This window comes from Coenobita brevimanus, chromosome 98 (assembly GCF_032717465.1).
Source record: "Coenobita brevimanus isolate Jiangsu-jjx chromosome 98, ASM3271746v2, whole genome shotgun sequence".
Lineage (NCBI taxonomy): Eukaryota > Metazoa > Arthropoda > Malacostraca > Decapoda > Coenobitidae > Coenobita > Coenobita brevimanus.
In genome coordinates, this window is record NC_137051.1 from 1,724,310 (window position 1) to 1,738,072 (window position 13,763).

A 13,763-nucleotide genomic window follows, 5' to 3' on the forward strand; every position below is an offset into this window, starting at 1 on the left:
TAAAATTTTCATTTGTCCATTCTTTCATCTGTTAATCTGGATCATATTTTGACTTCTTCTGAGCTGCCTTCGGTTAGAATACAGTACCTTCAGTATCTCTACAGAAAATTATTCCATTTTCCTATTTCTTTTATGTGTACAGCTTTCTGAAATACAAGGATGTGGATTAAGCTGTTGATACTGTAGTAATGGCTGTGGAATATTTATGTCCTGTACTTGTTGTTTCACAAAGACTTGAATTATGAGTGATATTGAAGTGTGATACTGTACGGTATATTGTTGTGAGACATTGTAATGGTGGCACTCCTCCCTTTTGCGTTATTTCTCATTCTTGTTTTTCTTTTCTACACATCTCATGTACTTTAAAGAAATGGGGTTATGATGATGATAATGATTGTAATGATGATTGTATTATTGTGTTGAATATGATAAATGATGATAATTCAATTAGCAACACATATCAGGAGCAATGCCAAACACACAACAGTCAAAACTGAGAAGCTGGAGCTCCTCCTTGGAGTGTCTCATATTATTTTTATGACAGTGCTTCATAGAGGAACTCTGAAGGCACCATGAATATATTAAAAAATAATAATTCTAATTTTCTAGGTTTAGTGTTTATAGAAAAGAAGAAGTGGCTAGAGTGGTTACAGGACAGGGGCTCAATTGAAATAAGAAGTGAATATATTGAGAACAAGAAGATTATAAAAAGACTAGTGAAGAGGAAAAAGAAGGAGGTAAATGATGATCTCGGAAGAAAAAGTAATGCAAATTACTTTGAAAATAGTTAATTATTCTGGAACAAGGTGCGGAAATGTGGAAGTGACTGCGGAAAGAAACTTGAAAGTGGGAAGGATGTAAGTGGTAGATTATTAACCCATGGGGATGAAGTAAGGACCAGATGGAAAGAATACAGTAATCCCTCATTTGAATGGTGTCATATTTATTTATTCCTCGATTGCAGTGAAGAGAAAGCTAAGCTACTGCGGAGGATAGGGTCGGCCATCCAGGAGAAGAATGATGAGCTTGAGACGTACCTTGCATCTATGCAGCTGGACTCCCTCGACTTGGATGCTGGCTTAGAGGGACTTCCCCAGGTCAGTGCTCTGCTGTATTAACCCCTTGAATCCAGTGACCTATTCTTAGATTATTGTTGCTACCTCCAGGCAATTTTGTTCAGCTTGGAGGTGACTCACTTTTGGAAAGGAGTAGCATAATAGGGAGGGCAGAGAGGACTGTATGTGTATTGTGAATGTGAGTTACATGAGGTGAGTAAGTGTGTTGTGGTGTGTGGGGTAGCTTTACATTGAGGGCAGAGTGGATTGTTTGTGAATTGTGTCTGGTTTTGGAGATAAGTACATGAGATAAGTGTGTTCTGTTATGAGGGGTAACAGTACAGAAGGGAGAATGTTTTGTGAGAAGTATGTTGTGTTGTGAGGAGCAGCTTTACAGTGAGGGTAGAGGAAGTTACAAGAGAGAGCTACATGAGGTGAGTAGGTGTAATATGAGGCATGGCTTGATAGTAAGGGTAAAGTAAGTTATGAGAGTGAAATACATGAGTTGGGTGTGTTATGTGATGGGTGACTTTATAGTGATGATAGAGTATAGAGTTACTGAAGTGGAAACATTAGTTAACAAGAGCACTTGTGCTTTCTTTGGCAGGAGATTGTCGAGTACTGCGCTGAGCTGAATGCCTGCAGTGGCATCAAGCGCCTCACTGACGTCATGGCCAAGATCTCCAGCTCCTACCATGATATCAATGCCATGCTTGAGGACATTAGGCTTTTGCTTGAGGTAGGTAATGGTAAAAGCTTTCAGTCCTATATTATGTACCAGTGGACATCCAGTTATGCACAGTCACATCTCAGGGCAATTGCGTTTATCGTTATGTGTAGCCACTGTATTGATCAGTATTAAGTTTAAATTACTTGCCAAGATTTTCAAGTATGGAGTGCCTGAATTTTGTCAGTAATATAGACCATTTTAGCGTATGTACAGTACTGTAGTTTGCTTATTATAAGTCATTTTTGTACATGTATGAATTATTCTGTCAGTGTGTGTGTGTGTGTGTGTGCACGCACGTGCACATGCGTGCATGCATTTGTGTATGTGCGCTTGCCTGCGTGTGCTAATCAGTCCTAGTACAGAACTTACTGGTAGCAATCCTTATGTTCCCCTGCTTCATACAAATCATTTTTATAATGTACAGTAATAACCAGGTTCATGACTACAGTAGGTTATAAAGTACAGATGTATAGTGGTTATATTTTCTTTAATGATAACTTTAGAGTCTCTATTGGTTTTAAACCAATATCCAAATTCAGGGAACAGATTCAGCTTAAATAAAATCTTATTTTAAGTATGGTGCATAAACTCCTGCAAAATTTCATCATATTAAGGAGTGTCATCTAAGGGCAGAAAGACACACCAAGCCTCTTGTACATGGTAAATGCAAGAGGGCTATGAGCAATAGAAGTGGATGAATATTAAGAGGAACTTGTCACTAACTGTACCCGACCTTGCTTCTCAGTATTTACCCCAGTCGTTTTGTTCCTCCATCCTTCCTAGGCAGAAGAAGAGAAGGAGAAGGAGTTCCTGGGTATGATGGGCAAACGAGCACCCAACATGATAGTGGCTGAGCTTCGTCGAGAGGCCGGGAAGTATCGGGAGGCGCAGCAGAGTGCCCAGGACAACAACCAAGCTCTGCACCGTGCCATCACTACACACCTGCCCAACCTCCAGCTACTCTCCAAGCCCCTCGACCAACTCACTGCTGCAATACCCTCCCTTGCCAGTATAGAAGGTCAGTCTTTATGATGGGGGCAGCTTTGTGACTTATGGTATTTTTGGATTATTTATTTAGCTGTCTTTGTTTTTCTCTGTTATCATTTCATATACCGGTAAGATGCAAGTGGAGGGATATGGTGCATGAGTGTGTGAGGAAGAGAGGTATGGAAGTTGGTGAGGCTGAAGGACTAACAAGAGACCGAGCTGGATGGATGAATTTTGTGCAGAGAAGCTTATAACCAGGGATTTGGCATCCCTTTATAATTTGACAGCATTCAGATTGACTGTATCAGATAGGTATATGTGAAGCTGCAGAATGTGGTGATTTTTTTTTTTTTTTTTTTTTTTTTTTTTTTTTTTTAAAAGCCAGGGTTCTGTTGGCTTGAGTGATGAGTGAATGGAAGTGTGGCCCATTGAATTGGGCCAAACTTTGGCTCTCTGGACATTGCTACTCCTCACCCTGCCCTAGGATGGGAAAGAAGGTCCGGATAATGATGATGATGTTAATGATGAAGTCTTTAAATACCCTGTTAAACATTTGACATGCAAAGATCTCTACTAGATATCATAGTTTATTTTTTATGCAAAAATTAAAGAAGCCAAGGCTGAGAGAGAAGATTGTACAGCAAAGAAGCCAGATTCAAGATTTGTTCAGCTTGAGTTGCATAGACGCATTGTATCTTGTACTCTGTATTCTGATGTGTAGGTCAGGGTGATCCAGCGGCCAAACAGGAGGTGAAGAGGCTGCTGGGAAAAGTGCGAGAAATGCAAAGTCAGCGTGAGAAGGCCGAGGCACAGCTGAGGGCAGACATACACAGTGATGATGTCACTAAACAGTTGGTCACCAGTCAGGAGGACATGGAGGAGTTCTTTAAGAATGAACTCAAGAAGCATGACAAACTGGTGAGAAATGGCGTGTTTATAAGCTTTGGAAGATTGTTATATTGTATGATCATAGTAAAATACGTCGTTACTTTGCTGCTGGCTTTGGTGATGGAAGATGTTACTTTTTTTTTTTTCCAGTTAGGCAATAAAAGAATGAATGATTGATATAGATGGATATAGCCCAGTTAGGCAATAAAAGATTGAATGATTGATATAGATAGATATAGATATGGTATACCTTGTGTATGTCATATTCATGTATTTCTTTTACCCTCAGGTGTCTATTTTAGAGCAGAACATGACAGCACAGACCAACATCTTACAAGCACTGTCTGAAGCCAATGCTGCATACGCCACCACACGACGCCTCACAAACCAGGTCATGGCCCAGCGTAATGAAATGACATCCTCCCTGACAGCCTCATACAATGCTTATGTCAACATTTTAAAAAAGGCTGAAGATGCTCTTGAGTTTTATAAAAAGTTGGAGGGACAAGTGAGTAAGTTGGCATCTCGTGCAAAGTCCGTGTGTCGAGTGCAGGATGAGGAACGCGAGGAAGTCCTGTCTGCCAACGTAAAAAAATTTACTGGTGGTTCCTTAGGACCCAAAGGCTCATTGGCACAGGCTCCGGGTGTTGATGTTACCTCAAGCTCAGTGACAGGACCTAAGTTGAAGGATTACCTGCAGCACATGAAGGGTGGAAGTGGTGTGGGAGGTATGGTGACACCCCCTCAGCCACCAGGTCAAGCAGGCTATATATACGGTGATCCCAGTGCCTCATACTCCAGCAGCATGAGACCAGCACCTCTCGGATCTGAGCAGAGTGACCCACAGACCTCCTGTAGTGGGCAGGGAGGGTATGCAGCAGGATTTGCCGGTCAGACATCGGCGTACCCACCCTCTGCCCCCTCTCCTGCACCATCTCCAGCCCCACAAAGCTCTGGCTCACCATACAAGATTCCATATGGTGCCACAGGGAGTCAGTACTACCCACCACATCAACCCTCCACCTCTGCTTATCCAAGTAGCACCAGTACATCAGCATACCCAAGTACTTCAAGTACTTCAGCATATCCAGGTAGCAACAGTTCATCAGCATATGCAGGTGCTACAAGTGCATCAGTATACCCAAGTGGTACGGGTACTGCAGCATACCCAGGTGGCACCAGTACTCCATACCCAGGTGGCATCAGTACATCAGCATACACAGGAGGTACAAGTACTTCGGCATACCCTGGTGCTACAAGTACTTCAGCATATCCAGGTGCTGTAAGTACTTCAGCTTATTCAGGCAGCACCAGTACGTCAACTTACCCAACTCCCCAGACATCAGTTGTACCTCCTGGAAGTACTCCCAGTTCATCAACAACCTCCACACCCCAAACTGCTACTACAACCACTCAGCCTGGGAGTTACAAACACCCAGCTGGTTACGGTTACAGTGGACAATACTATTATGGCTACCAGGGTGTGGGTGGTGTCACTCCAGCAGGGCCAGCCAGCAGCAGTATAGGTCAGGGCTCACCTCACCATGCCCACCCACAGGCTTCACCACAGCATCAGAGTGGCACTGGGTATGCTGCAGCAACGTCAGGGTATGGCACAGGCACTGTTAGCTCTGGAGGACAGGGAGCTACTCAGGCTAATATTTCAGGGGCCCCACAAGCATCTTACCCTCCCACTGGCGGTGTCCAAGGGTATTATGGGCACTACCAACAGCAACAGTATCCAAATGCCACAGTCACTGCATCCAGTACCCCTACATCTTCTGCAACTACCACACAGCAGCCCTTCCCACAGCACCCTTACCAGTTTGCCCAGACTCCCATCAACACATCAGTTGCTTCCATGTACAGTCAGGCAGGGTCCATGTATTCTGCAAACTACCGACCAGATGCCAAGGACCCATCAGGTGGGGTTGTGTACATGAACCAAGGTGGCTATGCAGGACAGGGTAATGCCAATAAAGGACACACTCCCTCTACCCAAGCCACTCCCACATACCCAAGTCAAGAGACCAGTTATTCCTCTGAGGGGTATCAGACTGGTTATACAAGTGGCATTGCATCTGTAAGCCAGGCTGCTGTGTCTGCTGGTAGCACAGTAGTGAGTACATCACAGACAAACCCTCATGGTCCCCAGTGGAATATGTATTCCAATTACCCCCAGGCTGGTATTGGGGCAACAAGCATGAGCCAGGCTGGGGGAGCACCCACTAATACCAGCATGTCAGGCCTACCACAACAGCCTTACAGTAGCAGCACTGCATCAAACAGTGCTGCATCTGCTAATTCTTCTGAAGCAGTGAACGAGGCTTCTGTTCAGCAACCAAGCCAAGCTGTTGCACAGGTATCTGGCCAGTATGCTCACTACAATCAGGGTTATGGTCAGATGTGGGCCCAGTACAGTAGTCAGCAGCAGTATCAGACTCCACAACAAAGACCTGGTCAGCCACAGCAACAGCAGCAACCTTATTCACAGCAGCAGCATTCCTACTCTCAAGCTCACCGGTACCCACAACAGCCCCAGCAGCCACAGCAATATCCACAGCAGTATCCTCAGCAACCACAGAGAGCACAGCAACCCACCCAGCAGTACCCACAGCAGCAGCCACAGAGTACATCAGCAACCACAGCTGCCACAACTACCACCCCTGCCGCAGTACCCACGGCTTCCACAGGCATCTCAAACCTGGATCTTCTCTCGGGAATTGAACTCACATCTCCTGCAAATTCCCAGTGGTCACCCCTCACACCCCAGCCTGCAGGAGGACGGCAGGGAGGGGAGACAGGGAACAGCAGTGTAGCCTCTCAAAACAGTGCTGTGGCCCCCAGTTCTCAGTCTGGTGCAGCCCCTGACCTCACATCCACGACTGCCACCGTGGCCACCAGTCTGCAGCCTCAGCAGGCTGCCTCTGCCAATCTGCCCAACATTGTGTCCAGTGTAAGTCTCTTGGATTGAGCTGTTTCTCTTTTTTTTTGGCTACTGAATTTGTTTTAATTAATATAAAATATGCAGACTTAGATGTAAATTTTATTGTATATAATTATATGTATTTTACAGTATGTTTAGAGTTTAAGTACGTAAATCTAAATTCCAGTTAGTACAGTACTAGTAGTTACAGACAAGTTAACAGCCCAAGACTGCTGTCGAATATGGATCTCCACATGTTACAGTACATAAGAATCTCTCTGCTCTTGTAAAGTAGCAAATTCATTTGAAAAATTTTAAGCTAATTTAGTGGCAAATGATGTGGTTATAGCATTGGGTAGTTCTATATCTTTATGGAAGTGAATATCTATCCCCTCCGTGTCATGTACTCTCTCTCTCAATACTGAATGCATACTGATGTCTGTGAGTGTTGTGCCTTGAGAGCATCGTAAATGTAGAAGAGAGTAAAGTGATGGTTATTGAGAGAGAAGGTGACCCCCAGTGTGAAGTTACAGTGAATGGAGAGAGACTGGAATTGGTGAGGGAGTTCAAATACCTCGGTACAGTGATAGAAAAGAGAGGAAAATGTGCAAAAGAAGTGGAAAGTAGAGTGACACAAGGAAGAAAAGTAGCTGGTGCAATGAAGGCCTTGGTAAGAAACAAAGGCTTGAGTGTTGCAGCTGCATGAGGCTTACATGAAGGAGTGTCAGTGCCACCTTTAACATATGGTTGTGAGACTATTGTGTGGCATGAAAATGAAAAGTCAAGAGTAAAAGCAGTGGAGATGGGACTGCTGAGGAATGTATGTGCAGTATAGAGAGTGGATAGGATACTGTATGAAATAATGTGATCCGTGAAAGATGTGGAGTGAGGAAGTCTGTGGACACCAGAATCAAAGAGAGTGTACTGAGATGGTATGGTCATGTTGAGAGAATGGATAACAATAAAGAGGTGAAAAAGGTAGGGTATACCATATCTGAGCGAATTTGAAGGAGAAAGGGGCGAGGTAGGCCAAGGAGATGGAAAGATAAGATGGATGAGTGTGTGAGGAAGAGAGGTAGTAGGGATTGTGTCTTATCCTTGCAGCTGCTGATTCTACTTGGTAAACCTGCTTCATTATGTTCATAGGGAGTTGAAAAATCTATTTATCTATCTATTGCCAGACACCATAATCCCGTGAGGGTGGCCATTTGACTTTGAGTTATTTGTTTTACGGGGAGGGGCACTAACCCTCCACCAACCCACTTGCAGACACGTAGGGAGCACGTATGGTTTGGTTATATGGTTACCACCCAGTGTTGTAAATACTTAATTAAATTCATTCTTAGCTGTATAATGTAGTTGCATGTGTTGTCAGTAGTGAATATAATAGCCTACTACAGTTTTGTGAATAAGTTTTTTCTATTTTAATGCTGAAAAGTAGAGCTTTAGTACTGTACGGTACTGTCAATAACCTACCAGATAATATGGCAGTTCTATGTGTTTTGTTATTAGTGTATTATTATTATTTTTTTGCATTTATTTATTCTTATTAGACATGGAGACAGGGTTGTGGTGTATCAATATGTGATTCTTTTTTGTTTATGATTGCCTGATAACATTAAAATCAACACCAGCATAATTCAGGAAGATCATTAGTTTCTTAAGTTAGCCCATGTGTATAATATGGTATGGTATGTCATTAACAAAGGACAGAAATGAATAGATACCGGTACTGTATTGATGAAGATGCACATGATAAGAACAGAATTCTTTGTTTGGCAGGGTTCTCCATTTGCCAAATAAAGTTACCTGGCAGTAGGCAGAATATAATATCTAAGAAAGAGATTCCTATCAAAGGATTAACTTGACAGTTGGTGGAATGGTCTCTGCTTTGTCAGAATTGCAAGTTGAACTGAATCCATAGCAGTACTTTTCAGTATAAATCATTGTGTGTCAGGTGCAACTGAAAACTTCCAGCTGCTGAATGATAAGTGATTGGGTTTATAATCCATATCATTGGGCATTGTGAATAGTTCTATCAATTTCATGTTTTGCTTTTCCTGTTTCTGGATCCTTCCCACCATCTTTAGTACCTGCAGTGGGTAATATAGTGGGTTATTTGGCTAGGATGGTAATTATAGGAAATTTGAACCACCTGTGCAGCTGAGAATCGCAGTGCTTCAGGAGGGAAGAGTTTTGCGGCTTCTGATTGCAGCAACGACGAAACCTAAAACACTGCCAGATGATTGATAATTTTTGTGTATAACCATTTTACTCATGTTTCTGGGGAAAAAAGACTCATCTGTTTATCAAAACCATGAAGAGTATCTTTGTCTATGTGTCTGATGCACATAATAACATTGTTAATGTTTTATAGTAGAAATAAACAACATACTGTTACCCAGCATATGCTTACATAACAATGTCGATGGCATTTCAAACGGCCAAGGCGGGAGAACAGAATTTGCATGCATGACTCCTGAACCTTTTCTTTCTCGTGTTCTTTATGTATGCTTCGTGTTTGTTGTTGTTTCATCCATTCTTAAGCTGCTTCATGTTTATTGTGGCTTTACCTATTCGTAAGCTTTGATTGTGTCACTCCAAAAGCGCTCTCTCTCTCTCTCTTTCTGTATCGTTTTTCTGTAGGCTTTGATGCCCTCACTCCTCATCTCTGTTTGCAAAAAGTTTGTTGGAACAGCAAGAGTATATTCACTTGCAGTGCCGAGAGTCACACAGCAGGCACGGCTGTGCATGGAGTTTCCTGTCAATGCTGTTTCGTCTGTTTCTAGCATCCAGCTATTACAATCGCTGCTGTCCCCTGTAGCTTTGCTTCTTATAAGATATATTAAAGAGGTAGATTATGTTTGTTCCTCATAATAAGATCTTACCAGTTAACTTTGCTTTTATTGTGCCAACTTACATGTTGAGCTTCTTCCATTGTTGTGCACACAGCTTTGAACAAGGCATAACTTCTCAGTTAGCTAGAAGCAGAGTAGTGTTAGATTAATCCTTGCTGCTCATAATTATATTACTATATTAACAAAAGCAAATTTTTGTGATAGGGTCAAAGAATGGACAGCATAATTTATTACATATTTCAAACTCATCTTGGAGAGATGCCAGTTTCTGATGGCAAGTACTGTACTCCTTGTTTATTTCTGTTATAACGCATTCACAACGTTATTATGTGCATCAGACGAACAGATTAAAGTTACTCTTCATGTTTTTGATAAACAGTTGTGTATTTTTTCCCCAGGAACACTAGAGTAAAATGTTTATACACAAATATCAATCATCTGGCAATGTTTGTGATTATGTCATTGCTAGTCAATCAGGAGCCACAAAACACTTTCCGCTTTGGGCACTGTGATTCTCATCTGCATAGGTGATTCAAATTCCCTATAGTACTTTTATTTGGTAGGCACATATATTGCTAGCTTCTGCTTTTGTGTTTTCCTCATCCTGTTTGTAGATGATTCTCATTAATTGAGGTAGAGGGAAGTTTGCATTGAGTAGTAGTGATGCTAGTAAAATTATTTTATTGATGTACATACCTACACACGTATTTAGGGCAATTTTTTTTTTTTTTTTTTTTTTTTTTTTTTTTTTTTATGCCTGTATTTTTTGCAGTCATTCATTTTACTACAAAAATAGGAAACCTCATACTTTTAAAAATGGTTGAATGATGATGAAGCTTGGTTCGTATTGGCAAGATTTAATGATGAATGTAGGAGATAGTCATCATATCCTTTATATTTATGTTCGTGAGAGTGCCTTTTTCATTCTTCCCAATGTTGATGATATTGGTGGTATTTTATATGAACTGTGATAATTAACTTGAAAATCAAAGGCAGAGCTCCTCACTTTCCTTCTTATATTTCATTGTCAGCACAGACAGTTATTTTGTACAAAGCACCTCCGTGCGCTGCGACGCTGCTGCCACCCACATGTCAATAGAGCAACATAATCACTTTCATAACCCCTTCACTGTGGCGTGTACCTTGTAGTCAGGATTAAATAAAAGGCTTCAATCTACTGAAAAGATTAATGAAGATAGATTTTTGCTCCTTCAACCTGGGAGGTATTTCAGGTTGAATAATATGGAGATAATCGAAGTGCTTTAAAAGACATATCATGCTGAAGGTATTAATAAATGTGCACTGTGAAGCTCTGTCCTCCTACCCCACAGTTGTTAACTTCTTGAATCCTATGAAGTATTTCTTATTCTTCAGCTTAGGTGAGATTTTTCCAAACTACAAGGGTTAAGTACAGCCTGTATAACTCTTGCATTACCAGGAGACTATATTAGGCAGGAGAATGCCTATCTGGAAAATGGCTAGAGCAAGTAAAAAATACAACATTGGATTGAAGGGGTTAAACTCTCCCTCCCTTAAGCATCCCACCAGCCTTGACCTTTGTGGTGTTCGTGTGATGTTCACTTAACTCAGTCAGTACAAGATCCTTCATAGGTGGAATAAAATTTTCCTTGTTTTTAGAATAACAAAGATGACTTCACATTGAGGAGGTTACTAGAGACAGTTTATAATCCCCTCAGTATAATAAGCGCTTACAAGTACAGTATAGAAAAATCATATGTTGGTTGCCAGAATTAAATAATGATAAGAAAGACGTTATAGTAGTGAAGGGGTTAATATTGTCTCTGTGGTGTGGACAGAGAATTTCATGACAGCATAAGCGACACCGACAACCAAGGACAATGTTGTGAAATATAAAGGAAATTGTTGGAGTTGTTGCCTTTTATTTTCCTTCTACTTGTAGATACAGTAAAGCCCCAGTTATTTGGGTAATGGAAACCATGCTCATCAAATTTTAGGGAGAGTTATCATACACATCACAATAAAGCATAGCACCTGTTATAGTTACATTGGTAGAGTGGTAATTAATGTTCTTGTGGCCCCAGGCTCATCTGAAACTAGAACCCAGTGGACTGCAAACTTATGTTATCCTTCTGCTGTCCACCATCCTCCTTTGGGGGATAGGGAAGTTTCATTTTGTTTTTGAAGGCTCCAACATGCTTTCATGTGCCAGCCTTGGTCACCTAATGACGGCTCTCCATCCTGCTCGATCTCTGGCAGCCTCCCTGTTTAGTCCCCCATCGCTGAGGTCACACTCAGTGACCTCATCCCAGGTCTTTTTTGGTCTACCTCCTGCTACCCTACCCTCAGCATTAATACTTCTCACTTTCTGCACCCAGTTACTATCCCCCATCCTCTCCACATGCCCAAACCATCTCCGTCTAACCCTCTTCATCACAACACCAATACGTTCCAGTCCCATCTTACCTCTCAACTGTTCCACTATAAACCTAGCCTCCTCAGGCCTTGCATCATGGGACACACTGCACGTCCACCTAATCATTGTCATTTCTGTACGTTTGAGCCCCCGAATATCCTCATCATTTATTGTCAGGTCTCGCTACCATACAGCATTACACTCCTAACACATGCCACATACAAAGATCCCTTAGCACAATGGGAGAGCCCTTTCAGTGTCAGGAGAGAAAACAGCTCCCTGAACTTCTTCCAACCACTCCTCACTCTAGCCACAGAACTAACTCTAGCCCCACCTTCAGCACATAACATGTCTTCCAAATAACAAAACTCTTCCACACACTCGGGAGACTCACCAGCAAGTTCAATCCTTTCACATCTGGCATTCTTCACGTGCTCTCCCCAACACACCGCACACATGAAATCAGCATTATCTCGCAGTCTACCTCTAATACCACTACATCTCTTATGGACCCACTTATCACAAAAATTCTGCACAAGACGGAATTACTTCCCACACCCTTGTGGTAAATTGCACATGGCCACTCCCCCTTTTCTATGACAGAACTGTCCCCAGCCCTAGATACCATCACTTTTGTTTTACCAGCACTTACTCTTTAGCCTTTGTGCCCCTTACCATCTCTCCATTTCCTAAATCTTTCCTCCGCCTCCCTTTCATTCTATGTAATCAACACCATATCATAAGCATTCAACATCTCCTGTGGGAGTCCATTTCTGAAGTCATGTGAGAGGACTTCAGGTACCATTATAAATAATGAGGAGCTCAAGACTGACCCCTGATGCACACCAACATTCACTCCAAACTCCATTCACCCTTACCTGGGTCCGAGCACCCACGTACATTGACATAACAACCGTAACCAGCCACTCCTCGATCCCAAGCTTTCTCATTGACCACTTCACCATCTCTCAAGGAACTCTGTCAAATGCCTTCTCCAAATCAACAAAAACAAAGTACAGTTCCATTTTCATTCCTATATATTTTTCTTGAAGCTCTCAAACAATGAATGAAATGTTGTGAAATGTATATCACTTGGTACTGTATGTTTTTGTGAGACTTTAGTTTGAATTTTAAATGTCGATTTGTTGTGGGATGCTGTCCTTATCAGCATGGAAATGTGTCGGTGGCGACAGGTGGCCTTTGAGACAAAAATACTGTGTCCTTTCTTTGGCCAAAAAATGTGTGGTAATTGGCGTGATTTTATCCTATATGAAAGATTGTAACTGCTGGTGTTAAAGTTAAGTATTTTATTGTGGGTATTGCCAGAGTGTTGATCAAGTGAGGAAAACCTATAGCACTCAGTGATCGAAGTTAATGTTATTAGAATACTTTTTTATATATATATAGTACAACACATTTTGCATGACAAAGATCCCTAACCCCAATGAGCTTGGTGTGCTTATTGTACTTTAGTCAGATTAAAGTAAAAGTTTATCTAATAACCAGGGAGATTCATCCCTACCTCATACCGAAGGCTCATATTTCATGTAACCATGACGGTTTTCATGATATGGGATTGATCCGGTTCCATCAGATGAAAACAGATTCACCATGGTATTGTGCAGAGCCCCTCAGTAAAGACTTTTCCCAAGTTGTTTTTGTAACAATACTCCATTCCTAATGAGCATAGGTTAACATAAGATATATGAACTGTCATGTCCAACATGCTTTTGAGATATGATGTGCTTTATTTGGTGATAAAAATTAAACTTTTGTTAAGCCATTGATTTTGTGTTGCAGAACACAAGTGCCATCAACACCAACACCAGTTCTTCTGTGGCCCCAGTGGCCTCTAGCATCTTGGATCTCACTGCATTGGCCAAGGTATGTACCATATTGCAGTAGAATTATGTTTCTGTACACT

General features: G+C 41.8%; 1 protein-coding gene across 1 annotated transcript in view; it reads left to right on the forward strand.

Moving 5' to 3' along the window:
- mop (tyrosine-protein phosphatase non-receptor type protein myopic) overlaps positions 1–13,763 on the forward strand; it is a 39,153-nt gene that overhangs the window by 16,351 nt on the left and 9,039 nt on the right. Inside the window, exons 8-13 of the mRNA XM_080283724.1 lie at positions 965–1,097; positions 1,663–1,794; positions 2,569–2,803; positions 3,494–3,690; positions 3,950–6,616; positions 13,640–13,723. Coding sequence (XP_080139850.1) covers positions 965–1,097; positions 1,663–1,794; positions 2,569–2,803; positions 3,494–3,690; positions 3,950–6,616; positions 13,640–13,723 — 3,448 coding nt within the window. The remainder of the gene's footprint in view (positions 1–964; positions 1,098–1,662; positions 1,795–2,568; positions 2,804–3,493; positions 3,691–3,949; positions 6,617–13,639; positions 13,724–13,763) is intronic.